Source organism: Microcebus murinus, chromosome 10 (genome assembly GCF_040939455.1).
Source record: "Microcebus murinus isolate Inina chromosome 10, M.murinus_Inina_mat1.0, whole genome shotgun sequence".
Lineage (NCBI taxonomy): Eukaryota > Metazoa > Chordata > Mammalia > Primates > Cheirogaleidae > Microcebus > Microcebus murinus.
Genome location: NC_134113.1, coordinates 99,800,040 through 99,819,178, shown reverse-complemented (window position 1 = coordinate 99,819,178; position 19,139 = coordinate 99,800,040). Strand labels below are relative to the sequence as shown.

General features: G+C 51.9%; 1 protein-coding gene across 7 annotated transcripts in view; it reads left to right on the top strand.

Moving 5' to 3' along the window:
• CACNA1C (calcium voltage-gated channel subunit alpha1 C) overlaps nucleotides 1-19,139 on the top strand; it is a 613,935-nt gene that overhangs the window by 439,636 nt on the left and 155,160 nt on the right. For all 7 annotated transcript variants that reach the window (XM_076007801.1, XM_076007799.1, XM_076007800.1 and 4 more), the window contains one exon: nucleotides 18,553-18,643. In XM_076007801.1, the coding sequence (XP_075863916.1) occupies nucleotides 18,553-18,643 (91 nt within the window). The remainder of the gene's footprint in view (nucleotides 1-18,552; nucleotides 18,644-19,139) is intronic.

The following is a 19,139-nucleotide window of genomic DNA, read 5'->3' as shown; positions in this document are numbered from 1 at the left end:
AGGGCCTCAAGGCAGACGAGAGTGAAAGGGCAGGACTTCCTACTCTACCGACAGCCTAAGGAGAAAGAAGTAAAGATTTGGCCATTTATGTAGTCATAAGAATAAACATTCATTATAATTTAGGCTCAATTCACATTAGTTCATCAGACTGGCCAAAAGTACCCCAGCAAATATCTTCAGGGATGATCCACTGGGCAGATGAGCTTTGATGAGAGGACTTGGAAGGTTTTTCCTTTCCAAGAATATATATTTGAATTTTGATAAGGTTCTTCTTGTTTCCTAAATCATGTTCTAGAAGTTATTTCCCAAGCCTAAGGCTGCCAGCGTCGACCAGCACCCCAGAGTCACACCCTGAGGACTGCAGTGAGGCCATTAAAGAGTGACTGCACACCTTTAAACCTGCGGTGTGAGACTATTAGAATTCTAGAGGAAAACGTTGGAAACACTCTTCTAGACATTGGCCTAAGCAAATAATTTATGAAGAAGACCCCAAAGGCAATCACAGTAACACCAAAAATAAATAAATGGGACCTGATCAAACTAAAAAGCTTCTGCACAGCCAAAGAAACTGTCTCGAGAGCAAACAGACAACCCACAGAGTGGGAGAAAATTTTCACAAGCTACGTATCCGATAAGGGAGTGATAACTAGAATCTATTTAGAATTCAGGAAAATCAGCAAGAAAAAATCAAACAACCCTATCAAAAAGTGGGCAAAGGATGAACAGAAATTTTTCAAAAGAGGACAGAATAATGGCCAACAAACATATGAAAAAATGCTCAGCATCTCTAATCATCAGGGAAATGCAAATCAAAACTGCAATGAGAATGACTTTTATCAAAAAGTCCCAAAACAATAAATGTTGGCATGGATGCGGAGAGATAGGAACACTCCTACACTGCTGGTGGGACTGCAAACTAGTTCAACCTCTGTGGAAAGCAATATGCAGATACCTTAAAACGATACAAGTAGATCTACCATTTGATCCAGCAATCTCACTACTGGGCATCTACCCAAAAGAACAAAAGACACTGTATAAAAAAGACATCTGCACTCGAATGTTCATAGCAGCACAATTCACAATTGCAAAGTTGTGGAAACAACCCAAGTGCCCATCAATACATGAATGGATCAATAAATAAAATGTGGTATATGTGTATATATATATATACATACATACATACCATGGAGCACTATTCAGCTATAAGAAACAATGGTGATATAGCACCTATTGTATTTTCCAGGATAGAGCTGGAACCCATTCTACTAAGGGAAGTATCCCAAGAATGGAAAAATAAGCACCACATGTACTCACCAGCAAATTAGTTTCACTGATCAACACCTAAGTGGACATATAGGAATCACATTTATCAAGTGTTGGGCAGGTGGGAGGGGGAAGGAGGGGGATGGGTATATACAAACATAATGAGTGCAATGCACACCATCTGGGGGATGGTCATGCTTGAAGCTCTGACTCCAGGGGGGAGAGGGGCAAGGGCAATATACGTAGCCTTAACATTTGTACCCCTATAATATGCTGAAATAGAAAAGAAAAGAAAAAAAATGACAAAGTGGAAAAAAAAGTGACTGCAACTGCTCTGGGACTGGTCTGTGCCTTGTGCTTGGGAGTGATAGACAAGGTCTGTCCTCAGAGACTCGCTGACAGGTGGAGAGCCTTAATTACATGCTTGACAGGCTGGCTTAACGGAAAAAGCCTTTGTTTACTTTCTCACTTCCAAGTTTCACATCAGCCTGTCCACCCATTATATCTCATGTCAATGACTCATGAGATATGATAATGGTGGCCAATATCAGGCCAGTTATTATGCTAACAAAACTCTCTGAGAATAACAAAACACCAGTGTACTCACACACTAAACACAGGGGCAAGAAGAAATTAAGGACCCCTTTCTTGTCAGGAATGTTTAGAACTAGAATCTCATTGTATTTATTAATGTTCTCTAAGGCCGCCTAGGTCTGGCTTTAAGCAGAAGCTTGGCATGATGTTTGCTATGCCCAGTAGAAGAGAAAAAAGGCCCTGCCACCCCCAGAAGGGAGAGCATCTGCTTGGCATGGAAAGTAATGTCCATGGGAGAGGGTCCTGGCCCCCTGGGCCCACATCTGCATTGACTAGGAAGCTCAGGTGGTCAGTTGCTGCCCGCTGGGCAGGGTGCCCTAGGTTTTCATCGAGAAGATTCCAAGCTTCAGTACAAACAGCAGAACTTCTTCTGGAGCCTCTTAGATGGTATAAAGTCATTTTCACTAATTATGAATTCTGTAATCCCTTGATTAACTCATTCTGTTTATCCATGAAGTCATACACCTTGATTAGATGAGTTGAGAATACAGCAGTATGAGATGAATGACCCCCTTTCTCTGCCCTGACAGCGTGCCCGAGTTTGGGGTCTGAATAGTTGCTGTGTGTTGTAGAGGGACTGATGCTAGCCTGAGAAAAGCAGGCAGCCTGACTTTCAGGCCTCACTCAATAACCAGTTTGCCCCTCCTATGTTTGTAAAATGAGGGATCAGAGCAGCAAAAAACTCTTCCAGCTCTGGTATTTTGTTTCTGTAGTTCTAAGCTGACGTGCATTAGCTTTAGCCCTAGGAGTCTGGGACAAACCTGGACCGCTCTAGTCCATCAGACCCTGGGGAATTCTGCTGATGCTAGACCCTATGGTCCCCAGACTCTTGGCATTGCACTGGGTCTGCTGCTGGATCACCTGCACTCTGAAAGCCAGCCACCCGCCCAGAGGCCCTCCGCACACCTGCACACACATGGAGCCTGCGTGGAAAGCCTTATGAACTGCCACCCCCTCTTCCAAGCCCCACTCGGGCATCCCCACCCTTCCTGCCTCCCTTGTCCTCGCTGCCCCTCCTCCCCCGCAGAGTCCTTCTGCCTCCTTTGTGCTCCCAGAACAGTGGGCTCCTACCTGCGTTACAGTTCTTACGGCACGTAATCTATTGCATCTACCTATCAATTGTATTTATTGTGTTTTATCTGCTGTGTTTGTCTATCTTATAACATCTGCTGGGGGGTATACACTCTTAAGGGTGGGGATTTTTGTATTCCCAGTGGCAACACAGAGCCTGGTACTGGTACGTATGCAGTCAATGAATATTGGTTGGAAAGGTATTTGGAAATTGGGGTATAATAGTGGGATGTTGGCTTGGAAATACTTGGACCTAAATACTTGGACACCTGGGAACAGATGACTTAGGCCTGCTTTGTCGGTGTCAGACCTAAAACCAGACTGAGCCAGATCTGGTCCAGCAGAGGTTATATAATGAACCAGACACACAAATTAATTTTTCATCTGCCATTCCTTGTCTGTCAACATTTCTTTTTCACTTCTGAGGGAAGACAGGATTATTCCATGATGTTTTTCTTTGTGTACTCATTTCCTCTCCTGTTTCTTCTTCAAATATGTCCAGGGAAGTGTTGGAAATATTACCCATTTTATTCTGTCTCAAGAAGGCCAGCTAGCCAGCCTGGCAGTCAGGAAATGGTTAAGAGAATACCAAGAATAAATTCCAAGCTGCTTCCTTAGGACTGGGAAGCTGAATACGTTTAGGGCTTGAAAAGGTTAGCTCCTTTCACAAGGGCAGAGGTTTGAGTCTGTCCATCGTGCGGTCTTTGGAGTGACGCTGTTGCCTTTGCTGGCTGCGGTGGAGATATATGAAGTCAATGTTATCACAAGCTGAGAGTTAATGAGATCGCAACTGTCTCTCCTGGATGTAGTGGAAAGCAACTATTTTGGTAATAAATAGAGAACAGCATCTAATTTGTAAATTCCTCTTTCCATTGCTAAGTTTAATCAGATCGGAGAAACTGAAGGGAATTGTTGATGACCAGAAATTATTTTCCATGCCTTAATCTGGCCAGGAAACATCACTCCTAATGGGAATGTCATGCTGCTCTGGCAGTGGTGGGAGGTGACATTTGTCATTAGACTAACCCAATTGTTGCATATTGAGAAAAAATGTTTAGACCAAAATCTATTTAAAACCAAAGTGGAGCCAAGGCCCATATTGCTCTATTACTGATGTCGCTGGTTCATAGGACCAGAAACTCTTCCCAGTTAAACCACAGAAGTCCGTAGCAGGGGCATCCTAAAGATTTCTTCTTGACTCCTCTGGACAGCCAGATGGGCCACCAGGGAGCTCAAACTGTGGTCACAAGTAACCTTCCTGGCAGAGAGCAGGTTAAGAGAACAGAACACAATCTCTGGCAGGGCCTTGCCTCATTGAGGGTTAAAAAAAGGATTCAAGAGACACAAAAAGGGAGATGAATGAAACTCTCTCTTTTCCCGGTTGTGTATAAATATTGTTTTTCATGATTAGTCCTACAAGCTGTCTTCTCACAAGCTATTAAGCACCTCCAGGACAGGGACCGTGCCACGGGTGAGTTCCTGTCAGCGCACAGTAGGAACTTCCTGGCTGTCTCTTGCTGAGAACGACGGCCGTGACGGGCACAAAGGAGCATGGCTAGCTATGGCCATCCCTAGGGGCTGGCCCTGAGAACACATATGGCGTCATGAACAAGGGTTCTGACTCCAGACAACCTTTCAGACACACAGTGAGCGATCCAGGTTCTTCGTCTGGCCTGCACTTAGCTTTTGCGGCTCCGGTAAACACACAGCATCCAGGCGTTCTGCACACACACGGAGGATTGTGGGCTATCGTGAACCACAGCTACCATGTATGAAGCACCTCCTCTTACTCTTTTATCCTTTTCTAATTATTATCTTTAATCTTCACTCCAAGATTGGTATTTCCATTTGCAGACAAGAAGGGTGAGGTTCAGACACAAGGCCAGTGGCTAACAGGTTTACCTGGGCTGGCTCCCAGCCCCTCTTTCTCTTTTGTGGGAGAGGTAAGCACAGGACACGGCAGCCACAGAATCATGAACCTGGTGGTAGGAAGGGGAAATGAGGTGGAAAGAAGTCCTAGAGAGGGAGTCGGGAGACCTGGTTAACTAGTCCCAGCTAGTAACTGGTAACTAGTCCTAGCTCTAATACTAATAAGCCCTGTGACCTTGGACAACCCGTCCCTCTCTGGGCCTCAGTTTCTACTATGTAAAAGTAACACCCAAATCAGCTGTTATTTTCTATTAATCTTTGAGTATTCCAATTCCTGTGAGGCCCCCGATAGCACTTCCTTTCTGCTGAAGTCCCACATTCCAGAGCGGATGTAAGGCTGAGCCAGGGAGAGGCTGCCCTGTCTTGTAGGCAGTCCCGCCCCATCTTGGCTGGGCTGCAGGCGCTGCAGGAAAGGAAGTATCTGCTACTTAAGAACTTTGGCAGCCTGTCTCTGGCTTCCTTCTGGCAGCTGGCCTCTTTCTGCAGGGCCTGCTCTCTTCTGCCCTTTTCACAGAGCCACTGTCCTGATAGCGTCTGTCTTTGCCGTGAAATCACTGAGCAGTGGAATCTCCATGCTCGAAGGTGTCCCAAGGCTCTCCTTCTTCACGACCCCATCTTGCCATGAAACCTCCTACAACATCTCCAATACAGAGCCTCACCAGCACCCTTCTTAAGCACTCTGTAGTAGGAACTCACTGCGTCACAGAAAAAACCTTTCATTTTTGTGCAAGTCTGGTTGCTGGAAGATTCTTCCTTTTCTTGAGCTGATACCTGCGGCCGGAGTAGAAACAGCGGTCTGAGGTGTCTGGGTGCAGCAGCGTCCTCCTGCTGGGCTGTGCATTATCCTGACAGGGTTACGCTAATTGCTCTCTGCCTCTGCTCCCCTCCTGCCTCAGTTTCCATGAGGGGCTGTGCCTTTGAGATCTCTTCCCACCCGTTCTCACTTGGCCCCCCGGCAGCCCCACGCGGGAGGTGCTGAGCCGTGCGATGCTGCGCCAGCTCGGCTCGAGCCGACTGCGCAGGGTGGGGCCCCCCGACGCCCGCCCCGCCCGCATGAGCTACAGGAGACCGCACCTCGCTCCTTCCTGCCCTCCGGCCCCCACAGTCTGTTCTGGGCACCCCTGCCTGCAAGGAGGCCCACACCCCACAGTGTTACTGGGACCCACCGATGCACTGTCTCCTCTCTACTTTCCCCAGCCAGGCACCCTTCTTGTCACCACACCTCAGCCCCCTGCGGCTGTGGGCAGTGGGGCAGTGGAGAGAGTGGTGGGAACTCGCCCCAGCCCATGCCCCTTCCTCACACAGATAGGACTGCCAAACCCAGAACCTCCGTGTCCTTTCCTTCCTGCTGGGAATCCCGGATGGTGAGCCCACAGCCACCCCCACCCCCACCCCCCAGGATCTAAAGCTGGGATGGAGAGAGGAGGCTGTGCGCCCCAGCAGTGAGGCCCAGGGGACCCGAGGGCAGCCCTCCCTCAGGGCCGTTAGCACTCCCACTCTGCCAGGGCCCCTGGCGTTTTGCTTGTTGAAGATGGCACTCCGTGTTCTCTGGGTTTCAAAACCATTTCTCTCTTCTGAAGAGAGAACAATCAGCCTCCCCAGCAGGCCAGGTCTCGGGAGAAATGAGGAAGAGTCCTAAGACAGTGCAGAGGGCGGAGGGCCAAAGGGGGAGCCATACCCTTGCATCGGACTCAGCCTGGCGAGGGCGCTGGAGGGAGGGCTGCTCAGTGCAGCAGCGGCAGTGACGCCATGGGTGTGGAGCCACCTGTTCTCTCACATCTGTTTGGAGTCGGCTTTCCTTCTCTGTGCTTGGCATCGGGTGGCCCTCTCCACAGCTGCTCAGGGGAAAGGTGGGCTGGTGGACGGGTGGCGGCTGCACAGTCCTAGTCGTGGCTGGGCGCATGAGTGGAGCAGTGCCTGCCGGACAGCCCGGACAGCCTCTTCCACGCCCTCTCTGAGGGTGAGCAAGGAAGGACGAAGGAAAACCGAATTTGGGCAGGGTCTGTGCTCTAGTGCCAGCCGATCTTTGCAGGGTGCCCGGGCGCCTCCCATGGAAGTCACCAGCCATGCCATGCCCCAACCTGGAGCGCTGGCCAGGCCTTCCCCGGGAGGACAGCCTGGCGGTGCTCTCGGAAAGCTCCGGAGGGGAGGAGGGTGGGGAGGAAGGCACAGTGGGGTCCAGAGACGAGGGCGGGAACCCGCCAGGCGGGACTGGGGCGGCCTCCTCTACCCTGCAGTGGCATGGGGCAGAGGGGAGCAGGCTGGGCCTGGGCTCCGCTCACACTCACCCGAAGCCTCAGTTTCCCGCCTTGGCTGAAGGCCCGTCCCCGCCTGTGTCCTCAGGCTGCTGTGAGCAGTAAGTAAGGTGGTGTCATATAAGTGCCTGAACACCACACGTGGCTGTGCCCGTCTGACAGGAAAAGAACTGTACGTGCATCAGAGGACCAAGCCCCGTGGCACAAATAGCAATGTCTTGGGAAAAAGGCATTTTTCCTTTCCTGGGATGCTGTGTTGGTCAGGACGGCTTCATGAATCCGGCAGGGCGTAGAGGGCAGAGGAGGGTTTGTGCATGTGGAGGAGCCGGGGATTCCGAGGGGGCCGCAGGGCACCCCCAGGCACAGGTGCACAGGCGAGGAGGCAGAGGGTGGGGCAGAGCGGGGGTGGGGGTGAGGGTGGGCGGGGCACCGATGCTGGGGAGAGAAGGGAGGGCAGGGGAGGGGACTGGCCAGCCGACCGATCTCACAGGGCCTAGGAGGCAGGCACAGATTGCTGGCACACTAACAACTGGCTCCTGCCGACCGAGGAATCCGGTGTGGCCTTCAGGGGCCCTCCTGTCTGTGCCCGGAGCCCCTCACCCACAGCCAGCAACTTAGTGCTTCGTCCAGCAGAGCACTCGGGTTTTGTAAAGCTCAGTTTATTTTTCTATGGCAAAAGAAACCTTAGGGATCTCCTCTCAACCCCTTGGTCCCCAGGAAATGCTTACCCAGGCTCTGCCTTAAAACTTCCAGTGATGAGCAACTCCTCCTCTCTCTTCCTCCACTCTGGGCTGGCAGCCCCTTCCTCCATCGTGGACAGACCTCAGATGTTCCAGGCCGGTGACAAGGCCTCTCAACCGAGCTCATCTAAAACTAAGCCTTTCCAGTTTCTTCAGCTGTTCTTGCCAAGTCATGGAGCATGACCCTGACCCTTCCCTGACCCGGAACTCTATGGTTGTCCCCTTTAAGCATCCTGAGCGCTGACCCTTCCCCCGAGGGCCTGAGACGGAGGGAGGGAGCCCACCTCCCTGCTCTCTGCTGCACTGCACGGGGCCGCTCAGTGAAACTCGGGCGATTAAGTGGCCAGACCGACCAAGGACCCGTGCACACCAGGGCGGGGAGGGAGGCTCGACTGCAAGCACCCAGCAGGCAGAGACGGGAGATGAATTAACATGAAGAGCTCACTGCAGAGGGGGCACCGTCACTGATGTTCTGACAGCTGCCCATAAACTCATTCAAGAAATTATGGAGCTGAAGAGGCCCCATGGGGTTGGGAGCTGAAATGACTAACTTCACATAAATGCCATTAGTGGCAGCAGCCTGGAGATTTAAGGCAGCAATTTACTTGCACGCCAGAAGAGGGACAAGCTCAGACCCTTTTGAAGAAACACTCTGCCCCTCGCTACAGATGCCCCTCTGGGGCACCCGCCAACCTCAAGGTAGTGCTGGGCCCTGAGCCTCCTTGCAGGAAATCCAACCCAGGTCAAAACCATCTTGAGTGGCAGAAAGCAAGGAAGGGGAAGAAAGAGCCCAGGAGAAGAGAGAAAATAAGAGTGACCTGTGAGCTCTGTGTAGCTATTGTGAACAACAGAGACCAGGCTACAAAGTTGAAAACTCATCCACAGTGGAACGCTGGGATTCCAGACCAAGGGCGAGGGGAGCCTGGGCCGTGTGATCAGGTGTGACGCCTGTCTGACCAGGGATGGACTCTCAGCCAGGTGTGAGTCTGTGGAGAAGGAGAAAGGGAGGGCCCTAGATGGGAGGAAGAAGTTGGGAACTCTGTCACTACCTGGCTGTGTGACCTGGGCACGTCACTGGCCCTCTCTGGACTCAACATTCTCACCTGTAAAATGGAGGGCTGGCCTGTAGTCTTACCGGCCCCTTCTGACTCTTCAATGCAGCTGTGATTAAGACCTCCATTTTACAGTGGGGAAACTGAGCCACAGAGGTGTGAGGTAACGTGTCTGAGGTCATACAGCTCCAAAGTGGCAGGAAAGGCCTTGGGCAGGACTGCAGAGTAGGTGGCTTCTCTCCAGGACCTCTGCCTGCACACTCTGCCCTCCTCTTCCCCTGGCGATCCAAGCACATCCCCAGGGGTCTCTTACCCTCATGCTCTCGTGATGGGGAAAGAAGGGACTTTGTGGGCTCCTCCCACATACACAATGGCTACGTGGATAGACTTGGCATCGGATCTGCCTGGGTTCAAAGCCTGATTTTATTAGCTGCTTGCTTTGAATAAGTGACTTAATTCTTTGAGCCTTAGTTTCCTCATCAATAAAATGGGGATGTATAATACCTTCCTCATAGGGTTAAATCAGTTAATGTATGTAAACTGCTTGCAAGAGTAGCTGACATATAACCAGTGATCAAAAAACTGAACGATTATTGGTAATATTAAGATAGAAATGACTGAGATTGCTATCATGCACTCTGAGGGGACAGGCCTTAAAAGGAAGGAATGGCCACTAGACATCACTGGACCAGGTTGGAAAGGGATTGGAGTGTAAATCATGTCCCTTTCATATCGTACCACGTGGGTGGCCATCTCCTGCTAGCCTGGCCTTGGGAACTAAAACAGAATAATGCCCTCTCTCCAACCTAAAAGCAGTTGGGTCTCCCAAGGAGTCCTGTGGAGGACAGCCACCATACCCCGCACGTAGAAGGCCCCTGTCTCGGCCTCGACAGCTGCAGGTGAGCTGTCTTTTCCCTTTGGGATGTGTAAGCCTCCGGTGTGGTCCTGGAGAGTCTGCAAATGCCCCTGCTGCCCTATCGAAGGTGAGGTGGGGTGGGAAGGCAGAGAGAGGGGTGTGTTCTGGAGCTCAGTTGTTGGTTTGGGGTGGCTCAGCCTCCCGTCCGCCACCTTCCCCCACCTGAAGTGGCGCCCGAGGTGGCCTGGCTCCATGGTGCCGGTGTCATAGTGGTGCAGAGAAGTTTTCTGCTTGGGAGCGCTGGGTGTTTATGGCCTGCTGAGAGCGCAGCGACCCTGGTTTTCTTCCTTGGATTATAGCTGCAGATCAAGGGCTGGTGTTCACACCGCCTCCCAGTTTATGACAGTAATAATAAGTATGACGGCTGTGCTTATATTGTGCCTTTTTAATAATGCCACATTGTTTGGCTTCTTAATATTGAATCCTGTTTTATATTTACTTTCTGATGGCTTAAAATCAGCTGGGTTTTAATTGGTTGTGGGGAGGAAGCCCAGCGGGGCCTGGGCAGGCCCGGAGTTGCTGAGAAGGTTCTGGAGGCTCCTTCCTCTGTGACCTTTCCACCCTGGCAGGCTGTGGCCCGGAGACCCTTGGATTTTTCCCTTCTCTTTCTCTCACACCATCTCTTTGTTCTTTTTCCTACAACCTGCTTCCCCCCTTTTGATCTTCAATTCATCATCCTGTTTGGTCTGTCCATGTATTAGATGAAGAAAAAGGAGCCCAGCCTTACCACGTGACTTGTCAAAGCTTCGGAGCCGTTTAGCGGCAGGGCCAAGGCAACGCCTGCCCTGGCGTTTCCTAGACTCCCAGCCAGGCACAGACGCAGGCAGGGCTCCTTTGCCCGTGCGTTTCAGACGACATGTGCCTGGTCTTGATCTGTCAGACTGCAGAGAAGTAGTGGGGACGCACTTTCCAAGTTATTTTTTCTGCAAAAAAAATTAAACCAGACAATGTATAGCACTGCCTCCCAGGAAACTTCATGGGGCAGCAACTACAACCAGAGTGTTCCGTTCTCTTCTGCTGTGGGGCTACAGCAGCCCTGTCATGGTACCCTACATCCCCCCTTCCTATCAGTAACTCGGCCTGCAAATGTGTACCTGATCAGAGTCATTCCAGAGGTTGCCTGATACAGCCGAAAAAGCCGTGGGCTCCAGACCTGCCCTTCTCTGCCGCTGACGGCTCTCACCTTGGGCATCGGCGTGGGCCGCCCTCTTCCTTCCGTGGGCGAGAATCTCTGCTTGCCTGCAGTCAGGGTCCTTGCAGAAAGAGAGCACTCTCAAGCTGGGTGACTTAGGCAGAGTTTAGTACAGGTGCAGGGGGGGTTTAGGAAGTCAGCCAGCAAGAGCGCAACACCCAGGGTCACAGCGTGGGGAGTTGTTGCCACTGAAGACGTGAGGGACAGGCTGTGGGAGAAGTCACAAGTCAGAGAGGGAGGATAGCTGTGTGGAGAGGATCCCGTGGCCAGACCTGTGGCTTCAGCAGCCAGGTGCTGCCCATCTACGTCCGCGGCAGCCCTGCGAGCAGGGGCCAGGGGAGTGAGTGCCCGCCTCTCTCTCCCCAGCCTGCCACCAGCACCCCGCGGGGCCACCCAGCCAATGCCAGCAGGAAGCGCAGGCACAGGAGAGCTCCTGACCCGCTTCCGAAGGTCAGCCTCCCGCGGCCAGGGCCAAGAGGGGCCAAAGGGTGAACTCTCAAGCGTCCAGCACACGGGAGTCCTTAAAACCCCATGAAGAGGCCGGGTGCGGTGGCTCACGCCTGTAATCCTAGCTCTCTGGGAGGCCGAGGCGGGCGGATTGCTCAAGGTCAGGAGTTCAAAACCAGCCTGAGCAAGAGTGAGACCCTGTCTCTACTATAAATAGAAAGAAAATAATTGGTCAACTGATATATATATAAAATTAGCCGGGCATGGTGGCGCATGCCTGTAGTCCCAGCTACTCAGGAGGCTAAGGCAGTAGGATCGCTTGAGCCCAGGAGGTTGAGGTTGCTGTGAGCTAGGCTGACGCCACGGCACTCACTCTAGCCTGGGCAACAAAGTGAGACTCTGTCTCAAAAAAAAAAAAAAAAAAACCCCATGAAGATGCGAGTGTTGTGATGGTGGGCCCACATCCCACGCTACAGCACCCGGGAAGGAGGCTAGAGGACTCCAAGACACAGTCTCTGGCCTTGAGAAAGTTACAGTTTGGTCGGGGCCACAGATCTAACACTTGTAAAATAATAGCAAACTGTAAGAAAAACACAAAACTTAGTAATATTAGCAAATATTTATGGCACTTACCATTTTACAGAGATTTTTTACAAGTATTATTTCACCTAATCCTTACTAAAGCCCTTGAAATAAATAACGTCATTGTTTGCATTTTATAGATGAGGAAACCAGGGCCTTGAAAGGTTGCATAACTCACTCAGAGTCACACAGCTAGGAGGGGGCGGAACTAATTCTTGGATTCAGGTTTTTATTTAAAATTCTCACAGACCCCAGTGTCGAAAGAGCTCAGAAAAGAGGTCCAGGGCAGTTGGATGGCCTGGAGGCCTCCACAGATGAGAGCCGGGCCTCCAGGCGTGGAGGAAATGTAGCATGTCAGGGGCATGGCCTTCTGCAGAGGGCCAGACGGCCACCCCTTCAGGCTCTGCAGGCCACGGGCCTCCACCGCGCTGTGCTCGCCAGCACGGTGGCAGGCTGCGCTCGGCCCCGGTATGGTCTGCCGACCTGGGGTTCATGAGGGAGTGCACAGGCCCTCTGGGGAGAAGACACAACGTGTGATACCACACATAGAAAGGCCCGGAAGCGGGAACGAAGGTGGCGCGTTCCAGGGACCATGAGGAGGGCAGCCCGACGTGGTGGGAGAGTCTCTGCAGGAGTAAGGCAGGTGAGGGGGAAGCGTGCACGGGCTGGCGGGGCTGCCTGGCACAGTCCCACAGGCCGGGGGCTCGAACAACAGAGAGTGACTTCTCCCGCTCTAGAGGCTGCCGTCAGAGGCGGAGGTGTTGGCGGGCCTGGCTGCTCGTGAGGCGTGCGGCAGCGCAGCCCGGGCCCCGCGGCTGATGGGGCGGCCTTGCCTCTGCGCCTTCTCGCTGTCTGCCCTCGGCCCCTGCCAGCGTCCGCATTTCTTCTTCTTCTGAGGACACCAGCCATAGTGGCTCAGAGCCCACCCTCAGGGCCTCGTTTTAATTTAACCACCTCTTTAAAGACCCTGTCTCCCGATATGGCGCACCCTGACGGGTGGGGGTTAGGGCTTCAACGTAAGAATTTCGCCTGCAGGACGCAATTCAACCACTAGCAGACAGGATGGAGCCAAGTTACAGGGAGTTTTGGATTCCAAATGAGAGTTGGTGAGGTAGGAAATGAGGAATCCTTTGGCTTGTTGACCATAATTCTGATTAGTACTTTGAGAATAATACTGATTTTACCACTCATGCAGAAAATATGATAAAATGGGCATCTGGCCAGGGACCCAGGAGTGTGTAGAAGCCTGGGCTGTTGGACCCAGTGGGCTGGGTGGCCTGGGACAGAGTCCACTGGCTCCATGTGACACTGTCCCACCCTGGAGAAGGCGGGCGGGTGAGCGGTGCCCTAAGCTCCTTCGTGTGCGCCACCCCAGCCAGCACCCGGGGTGTCTGGCCCTCGTGCATAGACGCTCTCCCCATGGGAGGTAGTAAGGGATTGGCGGTAGCTGATGGGTTCTTTGGCCTTGGATGATGTGCTGCCGGCTAAGCTCCAGAGTTAAGACTGGGCCTCTCTCTTAGCAAATCCCACGGGAGGCAAGCCATCCCTGCTGGCTGTCACAACAGGACACCGCAAAGCCCCATCCCTGGGACAAAGGCAAAGCTGTGCTGGGTGACCAACGGACTCGGAAATAGGCAGATTTCTTTCATGTCTCCCGGAGTTCGCTCCTCATTGTTTCACATGGGGCTTTGCTCTGATGCCACTCAGTCATGACACGTGAAAAGATCCGGGACAGGGACCTCAGGAGCAGGCCAGGTGTTTTATATGCAGGTGGTTCTCCACCAGCCCCTCCCAGTCCCAGGAACAGGGGTAGGGGGCAGGTGCAGGGGAGGGAAGAGGGAAGAGAATGAAGCAGGGATTCTTTGGAAGATTTTGCTCACTGTGTCCTTTGTGGATTTATTGCTAAGTAACCTCAGTGGCCTTTTTCTTTTTTATCAAAACTGAAGTTGCTCTGACTCTCAGACTTTTGCCAGACCCCTTCTGGAGTCATTTTTCATTCATGCGGATAGTTTTGGCCATCTTTGGACACACATCTTGTTAGCCTAATGAGATCCAATTGCTTTTTAAGGAAAGCATGAATGTTAACGCACTGGCACAGCCTGCAGCAGACTCGCCACTTGAAGATTTGTTTTAAGCAGTATAAGGACCTGTCAAGAGCCAGTGGTTAGTTTTACTGAGCATTCATTCGCTTCGTCTGGGGAAGGTGAGGTTGTGCTGTGAGCCTGCTCTTCCTCTTCTGAGGCAGCTGCGGAAGGGCTGGCCAGCTGATCTGGGCGGCCACACTTTCAAAGCACCAACTGGTATTTAGTGGATGATTCCCAAATTTCGGTGAATAAAGCCTCAGAGGGTTTGCAAGCCCAGACATACCAGCGAATGCCAGTCTTCACAATGGCTGCAAGTCCTCCTCCCCCACCATAATTTGTATGATTTCTAGTTTTAGGAGATTATCTGATGGAGAAAATGACTTACTATAATCTCCCCAGTATCCACACAACTGTTCTCCAAGCAGGCTGGGGAGACTTGGTTGCTGTGCAGCACCATCTGCACACCTCTCCTGAGACAGAAATTGTCCTGCTGCTACCGTTCAAGCAAGAGTGGCCAGCAGGAGTAGCCGCTCGGAGGTGAGGGGGAATAGACATTAATTCAGGGGTGTAACCAGTTGTTGGCAAAATGGAGTCTTTACAATGCATTGTAGCCATTGATGATGTTTCTACAAATGCAGTGATATTATCCGTCACTTACAATGGCAGCTGTTCATCACACTTTCAAAGAAGTCTCATTTTCCTCTGGAATCTTCTCAGCAGAAGCCAAGAAATAGAATATCTTGGAGACCTACAGTTGGTCCACAGCACCTGGTAATGGTAAAGTTGGAAAGTGGGAAAATAAGCTCCATCTTCAGCATTCTCCTTCCCAACTTTGTTAGATAAAGCACGTTGTGTCTCACTGAGGGTGTGTTATCATGACGTCTGCAGATAGCAGACAACCAAGCTTCGCTTCCGAGGGCAATGGAGTGGGCTGCCTTTGGAGAAAACATGCCCTTGGCCATCTTTTTGCCTTCGTTGCCAACCAGGTCATTGTTTGAGTGAGCAAAGGAGGGATCAGCTCTTCCATGTCATCTATAGAAGAAGTATCTAGCATTTATGGTTCTAAACTTTCAACGGTTTGGACATTCAGTTTCCTAGAAGTTTCCCCAAAAGAATCAGGTATAATACCACTGTCTAATCCCTTAGTAATAGGAACACAAATACCATTTCACCTGTTTTAATCCCTCAGGTGCTTATGGTATAAACTATTACAAATTAATAGACACTAATATGTTAAAAATATTGCTCCTTCCAGGTGAGATATTTCATTTCAGCAAGGAACATTTAGATATATAACTTGACTCAAAAGAGCAGATCTAATGGAGACCTCTGCAAGCCATCAAAGGAGATGGCTTAGAGGATCTCCAAGTCACTTTTCACACAGGTGGCTGCCAACCTGGCCCCCATGAAAGGCCAGCCCTGGTCAAATTCAGTCATACTTAAATGGCTGGGTATTTATCAAGCTCTTCCTATTGCTTTTAAAGTTATCTTATGGTTACTTCTGGAATGAGCAGGATGGGACACTCAGGGCGTCAAAGCCAGAAGCTGGATGACGCCTCTGGGCGAAAGGCCTCGGTGGCCCGGCTCTCCTCCACTGCCCGGGGCTTCTGCCCTCAGCCAGCCCTGGGGACAGGTAGAGCCCGGTGACTCCCCCCCACGCTCCCGAACAAAAGACCGTTCACTATGAGATTCTCACGCTAGTGACTGTTACCATCCTAAACGGAGACATACCTTTCTTCAGAACTTGGGCCAAGTCATTCATTTCCATTCCTAACTCCCAGTGCTTTTCTCACATAGCATTTTTGATAAATGGAAAAGCAAATGTTGCTGGTTGTGATGTTTCTGTTTATTCTATACTTTATATTTTAAAGAAGAGTGTGTTTGAGACATGACCCTTTATGTAGGTTAAAAATAAGCCTGGCCTTTTTCTGTAATGAAGTAGTGTTCAGAATTCTCACTGAAAAGTGGCATTTGAGGAAGTTCTGAAAACAGTGAGTTCCAGGAGAGTAGGTGGAAATAAAGAAGCTCCTAAAGCCCGGCTTGCCCTCCCCTCAGCCCTTGCTGGCCAGGGCGGCCGTTGGCCCATTCCTGGCCGGCGGCCGGCGCCCGCGGAGGGGCCGCAGACTCCCCGCCTCCCCAGCTGCCACTCCGCCTTGAGAAGCCGAGACTGCCTCGCAGGCCTCTGGTTCAGCAGCCTGTGTGGTGGCCGCGCAGACGCTGTCCACGCCGGCTCCGTCCGATGAGATGGGAAAACTCTTGAGCAATTAGCTAAAGTGTTTGGCATCCAGAACCCCAAATCCACGCAGAATCCAGAGCTCCGCTCCTCCCCATGCAGTGATTGGGGGCTTCACACTCTGCCAGGGCACCCTCCTCCCCAACAGCAGCCCAGACCCAGTGGCAGAGTTCTTCTCCCTTGTTTACCAGCCTCCTTGGAAGATCACTCCTGGATGGCAGCTTAACTCCTGTGCCCATTATACTGATGAAGACCAGATCTATCTGTGTTTCAGACGTGGTCAGGCCCAAGGTGTTCACTGGGACTTTGCAGAACGGAATTGAATGATGGAATTGGATGCAGGGGCCAGTGGGTCGGTGGGTTGTTTTTCCACCTGCAGGTGACATGGTCCAGTTGTGGGTGGTGAGGGAGCCCCTGAGTCCATGGCAGATGGAATTCTGCAATGTAGCCCTGTGTGGGGAACAGACAAGTCACCTGCCCGTAGCGACGGGTGAAGGGTACCAGTGCCACAGCTCGATTTTATTGGTCACCCGCCTGAGCCTGCAAAAGAGGCACCTCCCTCGGGAGGCAGCATGGTCAAGTGGCAGCTCCGCTCTCAGAAGCCATCTCCTCAAATCACTAATTAGATCCACAGTTGCAGACCAGAGCCCTTGTTGGAGTCTCCCCTTCCTCCGGGGCCCCTCATTTGTTCTGTGTTGTTAATTCATGTGATTTAGGGGTTTAGTTATATTTTGTGATGTTTTCTGTGTGCTTTGGTTTATTTCTTTTCAATTTTTTTTATTTTGGTTTATTTTCAGAGATTAAAATGGATGTTCTGTGTGAAAGCTGAGCTCCTTGTTTTTTATTTTGCCCATGGCTGACTGCATGTTCTCTGTCAATGTCTTGTCCCTGGTTCTTGGCACTGAGTCTTGTCTGTGCAAGGAGGCACCCCGGCGGGCATGCTTGATCAGAAGAAGGGGAAGTTTGCTTAGTTTAGTCAGTCCACAGAAACCCATGGTGATGTTCTCCTGTGCCCCGTGTGCGAATGTGTGTGGGCGCCTGCCGGAGCGGACGGGAGGACGTTTCTCTTGCTGGCTGGCGCTGCGGTAGTTGCGCGTGTGTGTGCGCGCACGTGCATTCTGTGTCTGCCGAGGGCTAGCGACCTTCCTACCAGACGGGGAGTGCTGTTCTGGAAGGAGAGCGGAACCGGCACGGATGGCCACTCTAGAGAACAGGGCTGGTGAAACAGGGACTTGTGTCATGTTCAGAGGGGCATAGAAGGTGAAGAAGAATTCTGTGAGTCAAACTTTTATTTAGAAGAAAAATATATTAATAAAAAGAAATGGCTTCCTCTAACCCACAAACCTGGGTTCTAAGCTGGAAGACTGTCACTGTTCTGGAAATCCAGCCCCCCGCTACCTTGGGAAGAGGCTGGGTCTGGACTGGATGAGTTGGCTCTAGTGGAATTAAATGGCTCATACCCAGATCAGCCTGGAGTTGGGAGCATCAGGGTGGCTAAAGGGGAACAAGTGTCCCTGCAGGCTGCCTTTAGGCCACATTTAAAGTTAATTTTGTGGATTCCACACTCACCCCTCCTTCACTCCTGATGTCCACAGTGCTAGTTTGAACCTTAATCTATGATTCCCTCTGAGCTCTCTGTCCTGGGCACAGCCCTGCATGTACTGGACTTGGGACCCAGCACCTGCGAGGAATGGGGGGCCCTCCACACCATGTGATCGCCCACACAGGCGGCAGTGTGCCCTTTCTACCAGTGAACTGGGCCCTGGTCTCGGGGAGGGACCCCCTCAGAGTTGGTGGGTGGAAAGAAGAAAAGGAAATACCATATTTTCACGAAAGCTCCTCTTTCCATGGCGAGCAGCAGAAGCAAATGGGAAAGCCCACAGCTCTTCTGAGGCCACAGAGTGGAAGGCAGAGAAAGGGTTCAGTGGTCAGTATTTCTCCGCTCAGATGTCCTCCCACATTCCCACTGGCTTACAGCACCCCTACAGCAAAACCTCTCCAGACAAGAGCAGGCGGTTGGTGCAGGAGATCCCGAGCCTGGCTAGGCCAGTGCGGGGCCCTGACCCTGCCGGTCAGTGGCCAGCACACTCAGGCTCTCCTCCTGCCGGTGCTGGGTCTCGGCACTGGGTGTGTTGCAAACTAATGTTCCTCTCTCCCCGCTCACGCCTTGCCTGCATCCCATTGACTCTTGCAGTGAGCATGCCCACCAGCGAGACCGAGTCTGTCAACACCGAGAACGTGGCTGGAGGCGACATCGAGGGCGAGAACTGCGGGGCCAGGCTGGCGTGAGTAGGCACCGTGAGCCCAGGGGCTGGGCTCTTCCTGGGGCGTGGGCAGGGAGGCAGTGTCTGGGAGTCAGGAGGGTGGCTCGCCACCAGGAGGGGCAGAAATCAGAGCTGCAGCAAGAAACAGCAGCATTGGGGGCAGCCCTGCGGGGAGCGGAGGCCTGGGGTGCTCTTACACTGCTGAGGCTCGTCTCAGCTCTTCTGCGAGGCTCTCTGAGATCTTGAGCCCTTTTCATCACTTCAGAGAAATTCAGAGTATGTGGGAGTGGCCCCAAAGTCTGTTCTTCCTGGTCCTTTCGCCCCTCCTCGTAGGAGACGGCCAGGTGGGGTCCTCGGGCCTGCTCCTCACACTTCCATTCTGAGTAATGTGACCCAGAAGAAAAGCAGATGGTAAGAAAATGCGCCAGGAGATGACAGGCACGTGTGTCCTCACCTGCAGCAAAAGGGAAGCAGAGATGCCTGAAATGCTACCAGAGTCACCTGTGGTCATAACAGC